At 37.6% G+C, this 6373-nt stretch overlaps 1 protein-coding gene across 2 annotated transcripts in view; it reads left to right on the forward strand.

Moving 5' to 3' along the window:
* LOC106883112 (solute carrier organic anion transporter family member 1B1) overlaps window positions 1-6373 on the forward strand; it is a 41639-nt gene that overhangs the window by 30421 nt on the left and 4845 nt on the right. For both annotated transcript variants that reach the window (XM_014934006.2, XM_014934007.2), the window contains exons 7-8: window positions 2153-2348; window positions 6148-6292. In XM_014934006.2, coding sequence (XP_014789492.1) covers window positions 2153-2348; window positions 6148-6292 — 341 coding nt within the window. The remainder of the gene's footprint in view (window positions 1-2152; window positions 2349-6147; window positions 6293-6373) is intronic.

Raw genomic sequence — 6373 nt, forward strand, 5'->3', positions numbered from 1 at the left:
TATATAAGTGTATGTGCGTGCGTGCGTAAAGAAATCATGTGACAGAGGTAAGTAGATTAGTTATCTATATGTTGGTAAGCAGGTAGGTAGGAGGGAATCAGCAAGCAATCAGATATCATACATATAATCCTGAATGTAAATACTTTCATTAAAGAGAAAGGGGGAGAAAGAGAGAGAGAGAAAGAGAGAGAGAGAGAGAAAGAGAGAGAGAGAGAGAGAGAGGGAGAGAGAGAGAGAGAACGAAAACAATGGTGAGAAAGTCTGTGTGAAAATGTAGATATGAAAAAATTTACTATGAGAAAGTAAAAAAAACAGGACTTTGTAATCTTAAAAAGCAATTTGAAAATTAAACTAAAGTTGTGTGTGTGTGTGTGTGTGTGTGCTTGTATGTGTGTGTGTTTCTGAGTGTGTGTGTCTGTAAGTGTGTGTCTGTGTACGTACGTGTCTGTGTATGCGCACGCGCGTGTGTGTTTAAGGACAGGAATAAACATTCAAAAATGAAAAAAAGCATTCTAATTATTTTGGCCACTGGTCTGTCATGTTGTGGAGCTTATATGTAAATGTATATATAAATTACGGAGATGTGCTTGCATAGCAAGTGACCTGATCTGAGATCGTGTGCTGGAATGAAAACACCTTCCACGCTGCAATTGTTATATATAAACTATTAAATGGAAACATTCAAGACACTTCTTAGATACATCGTCCGGAGAAAACACTTCATAGAAAGCACATACATTATGAAGTGAATGACTGAGTTCAGTGTGTGCGCGTGCAAACGTGTGTGCGTGCGTACGCGCGTGCATGGATGTGCGTGTATATGCGTGCCTGCGTGAGTGTGTGTGCTTGTGTGTGTATGTGTGAGTGTGTGTGTGTTCCTTCGAACTCTCAATCTACTTCATTACTGTAGTGAATCAAAAGCTTCGAACGATTCAATGAATTTTATTGCACGTATTGAGTGCTCTTCCTTCCTCTAGTATACCTAATCACACACACACACACGCACACACACACACACACATACACACACATATACACACACAGATACGCATACATACATTCACACACACACGTGGCATAGTAGCTACGGTATTCGGCTCCCGACCGTGAGGTCGGGAGTTATATTCCTGGCGGCAAGTTGAGTCCTTGAGCAAGACTCTTTATTTCACGACCCGGTTGTTCTATTGATCGGATCAACTGGAACACTCGTTGTCATAATTGACGGAGTACCAGGACGCGAGCGCGCACACACACACATACACACATATATATATCTAGTATTATCATTCATGTCTCTGTCGGTCAAGCGTCTTATTCTGTAAAGAGATAGATGGGCAATTGAAGACTTGGGATTTAACTTGTGTTAATGATAAAGATTTCAGTTTAAATATTGTTTGCATGTATCCATTTTGTGTCATGGAAGTCGATGCTTTAAAAGAGTTATAATTATAATACGCCTTTTCTAGACAGTCAAATAATTTTGTAATGTGTGGGATGTACAGTGTGTTCGGGCTAAATTTGCTAGAGATTTTGGTAGACCCCGGCTGGAAAAAGTTGCTACTGGAAGGTCATTTGTCTGGCAACAGGATTCGATTCCTTGCCATACCTCAAGAAAGTGTCTGATGTGGTTGTTAGAGAAAATCTACAACTTCATCAGCCCCATTTGTAATCTCAAAAATTACTGTGCGGAACGCGTTTGAGAAAGACACCAAACGCTTTGCACGCAACACCAAGGCCGAGCTGGTGGCCAAGATCAAAGATGTCCTCGAAGATTTTCCCAAGGACCTAGTGAGGAAAGTATGTGCAAGGTGCTGGAACTGTCTTGAGGCCGTGGGGAAAGCTAAAATCGGATATTTTGGGTAAACTGTTATCTCTTAGCCTTAATTTAGTTAATACTTTTCGATATTTTAAAATACTTTCGTTTTGGATGAGGTATTGTATTTTCTTTTCTTTTTATACAAACTGCAAAATTCAACCCGAACACCCTGTATGTAGATATGTCTCTGGTGCAAGTATGTAAGATAGAAAAATTAAACACATGTCTGAACATTTACGCATACACACGTGCACAATTGATGAGTGAACCCTCCGTCTGTGGACTGTACGTTGCTATTAATTAAAATATCTGTATATTTTCTTTCTTTTCGTACAGGAACCACGACACTAGTTGCTTTATCGATCGGGACATTATCTGGTGGTATGATTACATCAAAGGCAAAACTGAAAGCTCGTGGTTGTCTGACATTTATCTGCTTGTGTTTTGCACTGGTAGCAATATTCCATGCTTCACTTTTGATGGTTGGTTGTAAATTCCCTGCAATGGTTGGACCTGAAATAATTCCATCCAGGTGATTGAATATAAATTACTTAAAGTTAGTTCATTAATAATGTATGCGAGATTAATATAGGTTTCTTATTTGGTTCACGCTTATTCAATTACATTGTATAAGAAAAGTGGGATAATCTTATGTTAGGTTAAAGCTAATATTTACAGCCTTTCATTTCTTGTTCTTCTTATTATCATTATTGAGTGAAAAAGCAGTGCATACCATCAAAATGACATTGGGGTACAAATATACAAAGCCCAATATACCCACTATGACTACCCGTCTGATAAGGGTACACCAGACACATGCATCACAACCATATGTACACAACATGGTGATCTCATATCAAGATTAACAGTGCATGACCTTGCAGGTGGGGCCCAGTTAGAATTATATTCAGGTCAAGTAGCCCATCCCACTCAAAAGGTCTTTGAATGAGGGTTGTTTAGGGATGTTGAATGAAACACCCATGCCTCCAGATGTGAATTATTCAAACTCCAAAGAATTCCCCTCGACACATGGCTACGATGCTCCCCCACTACTTCTGCTCGTGATCAGAGATGCACAGATCGTCAGCCATTAAGGGACATGTTCAACTGGTTACGGTCAAACAACTGACGAGCAAATCTGTGACATAGAGCAGAATATTTGTTGTAGCCCATCATTTATACCAAAACAAAGCAGTTAAGATCAGAAGCCATGAGAGCCACTGTCTAGTACTGCATCAGGGCATTTATTATTATTATTGTTCAGTAGTTTTATTTTTATAACGTGCTTTCACTTCACTACCGAGCGCAGCTCTGTGCGCCTTGGGTATGTGCTGTGGTTTGCTGTGGTGCTCTTATGTTTACTGTATTGAAAGTGTTTTACGTAGGATGTGTGCGGTACCTTGTAGTGCTATTTTCTTTATGATATATATATTTGTTAGTCCTAGTGTTTTTGTTATGAATTTGTCTGAATATTTTTTTTCATACCTAATACGCCCGCTATGATAGGAATTGTTTCTGTTTTTAGACTCCACATTCGAGTTACCTCTATTTCCAGGTCTTTGTGTTTTGAAAGTTTCTCCATTTCTTTTAGAGAAGCATTGTCATCTGTTGGTATTGATTCATCTATTAGAAAGCATTTTTTCTTCACGATCACTGACAACTATATTTGGCTTATTGGCCTTAATTCCTCTATCTGTGTGTATTAGTATATCCTATAGTATTGTTGCTTTCTCATTTTCTGTGAACTTTTCTGGCTTGTGCCTGTACCATCTTTTTTCTGTTGTTATTCCATAGTGCTGGCATAGCTTCCAGCGTATGTAGGTCCCAACTCTCTTGTGTTTGTGAATATATTCCTTCTTAGCCAGGACTGAGCAGCTACAGACAATATGATTTATTGTTTCTTGTCCGTCTCCATATATTCTGCAGTTACTGGTTATTGTTTCTTTTCATAATATGTTTTTGGTAATTTCTAATGGGGAGGCTTTGGTCTTGTACTACAATGAAAAATCCTTCCGTCTCTGCTTTGAGTCCTGAGCGTCTCAGCTATTGTTGGGATTTTGCTTTGTCTATTTCTCTTGCGTTTAGTTCAACCCAGTATTTATCATGAAGGGGCTTTTCTTGCCATCGTTTTATCATGATCCGTTGCTGTTCTAGTTTTAGCTTGGATTTCATTTGTTTTACAGCTTTTGTTGTTTCTTCATTTTCTTCATAGTTATTAGGTAGTATGACTTCTTGTTTGTATTTGTCAGCTTCCTTAAATACTGAAAACAGTTTTTTTTTGTTTTGTTCATGTTTTGTAGTTATTTGTATTAGTTTCCTTGCTTCTGAAGTAGGTTTTGGTGGTTATTTTGTAATAGTTTTCTAGCTCTATAAGGCTTCTACCACCTTCTATACGTCGTATATATAACCTTTCTATGTCAGATTTTGGGTGGTGCATCCTAAATCCTGTTATTGTTTTTCTTGTTTTCCTGTCTATTTTGATTAGTTCATTTAGTGTCCAGTTAAGGATATTGTAGCTGTAACTTATAACTGGGATGGCTAAAATGTTGATACCTATTATCTTGTTTTTCGCATTGAGCACTGTTTTCAGTATTGATCCAGCTCGTCTATAGTATTGTGTTTTTAATTTTCTCTTTCATTTGTGTGTGTTGTATCGTATTTAGTTCATTGAAACCTAAATATTTGTATGTCTGGCTTTGGTCTAATTCTCTTATTTCATTTGCTATATCTAGTGTGATGTTGCTGCTCTTAACTAGTTTTCCTCTGTTCAAGGTTGCTTTGGCACATTTGTTTAAGCCAAATTTCATATTTATTTCCTTGGTAAATCCATACACTGTCTGTAGTAATGCTTCCAGCTGTTTATCATTTGTAGCGTACAGTTTTAGGTCATTCATATATAAAAGGTGGCTGATTGTTTTGCTGTAACAGTTGTATCCGCATCAAGTTCTGTTTAGGATGTGAGATAAAGGTGTCAGTGCCAAGAAGAAAAGGAGTGGAGAGAGCGTGTCTCCCTGGAACAGTCCTCTTCTAACAGGGATGGCTTTGGTTTTTATGAGTTCCTCTTTTGTTTGGAGCTGTAGCATTGTCTGCCATTTATTCATGGAATCTGTTATACATTTTATGATAATTGGTGCTACCATGTTCATGGCTAGTGTTTCTAGAATCCATGTATGGAGAATATTATCAAAAGCCTTTCGGTAATCGATCCAGGCCATACTTAGATCCTTCTTCTTTCTGCGGCTGTCTTCAGTTATGACTTTATTGATCATTAGTTTATCCTTACAGCCGTATGAGCCCTTGCAGCATCCTTTCTGCTCTTCTGGAAACAGGTTATTTTCTTCCAGATGCTTGCTCATTCTCTGCGATATTGTTGCAGTAAAGGTTTTGTAAATTGTAGGGAGACAAGTTATTGGTCTGTAATTTTGTGGGTTTGCCGTTTCAGTGGATTTGGGAATTAGGATAGTTTTCCTTTCCGTGAGCCGTTCAGGCATTATCTTTGGCTCTGCTAGTTTGTCATTAAATTTCTCAGCCAGTTTTTTATGTGTTCCTGTCGGATATTTTAACCAGAATATAAATTCCAACTTGGCAAATCTCAGGACACACCGTTAGATACATTGTTTTCTGTTTCTTATATATAGGAACAAAAAACTCCGGGCTCGCTCCACTGACCGAGGCAGTGTTTCTCACTGAAGTGGCAAAATCATACCGAAACACTGCATCCGGTGGTCTACTGACGATCCTTGGATCTCAGTGTAATGTATTTTTACGCACAAAGCCTTTAAAAAAGAAATTTTCCTTCAACGCAAAACCCTGCAAGTTTAAGTGTGCAGAAACGTGTTAAAGACACACACACACGCACACACACACACACACACACACACACACACACACATACTTATATACATATACAAATATATATACATACAATATGTAGTATCATACGTGTGTGTATACATGTGTATATATATGTATATATTTATGCATGTATATGTGTATGTCTTTGAATGTGTATACGTATCAATATAGGTGTATTTCGCTTCCTTCTTAATACGTCTCTCTACAACGATCAAATGAAGAACACTATAATTTTCACTTGCTTTGCTAGAAACAGAGACATAGAAATGCAATTACTATCTTAGACTTATTAGATATGAAGTTTTATAGAAGCCATGCTTAAAAAGACAAAATGTACAGTCATCTATCTACCCTACTCTCTTAAATTTCTCCATTACCTTTTGTCTTCGTTTACATATTCTCTTTCTTTATCAGTCTTATATTAATAACTTTTAATATTAATAACTTTTACATAACCATAATAAACATTATTTCAGAATCACTTATATAAATGGAACTATCGTGCCAAACTGTAAGCAGTCATGTTCATGCGATGATTCAAAATATCTACCCGTTTGCAGTGAAGATGGTACGAACTACTACTCACCGTGTTATGCTGGATGTAAATCAAAGAATGGAACGGTAGGTAAATGAGTGTACACACACACACATACACACACACACACACACACACACACACACACACACACACACACACACACA

Source organism: Octopus bimaculoides, chromosome 2 (assembly GCF_001194135.2).
Source record: "Octopus bimaculoides isolate UCB-OBI-ISO-001 chromosome 2, ASM119413v2, whole genome shotgun sequence".
Classification (NCBI taxonomy): Eukaryota; Metazoa; Mollusca; class Cephalopoda; order Octopoda; family Octopodidae; genus Octopus; species Octopus bimaculoides.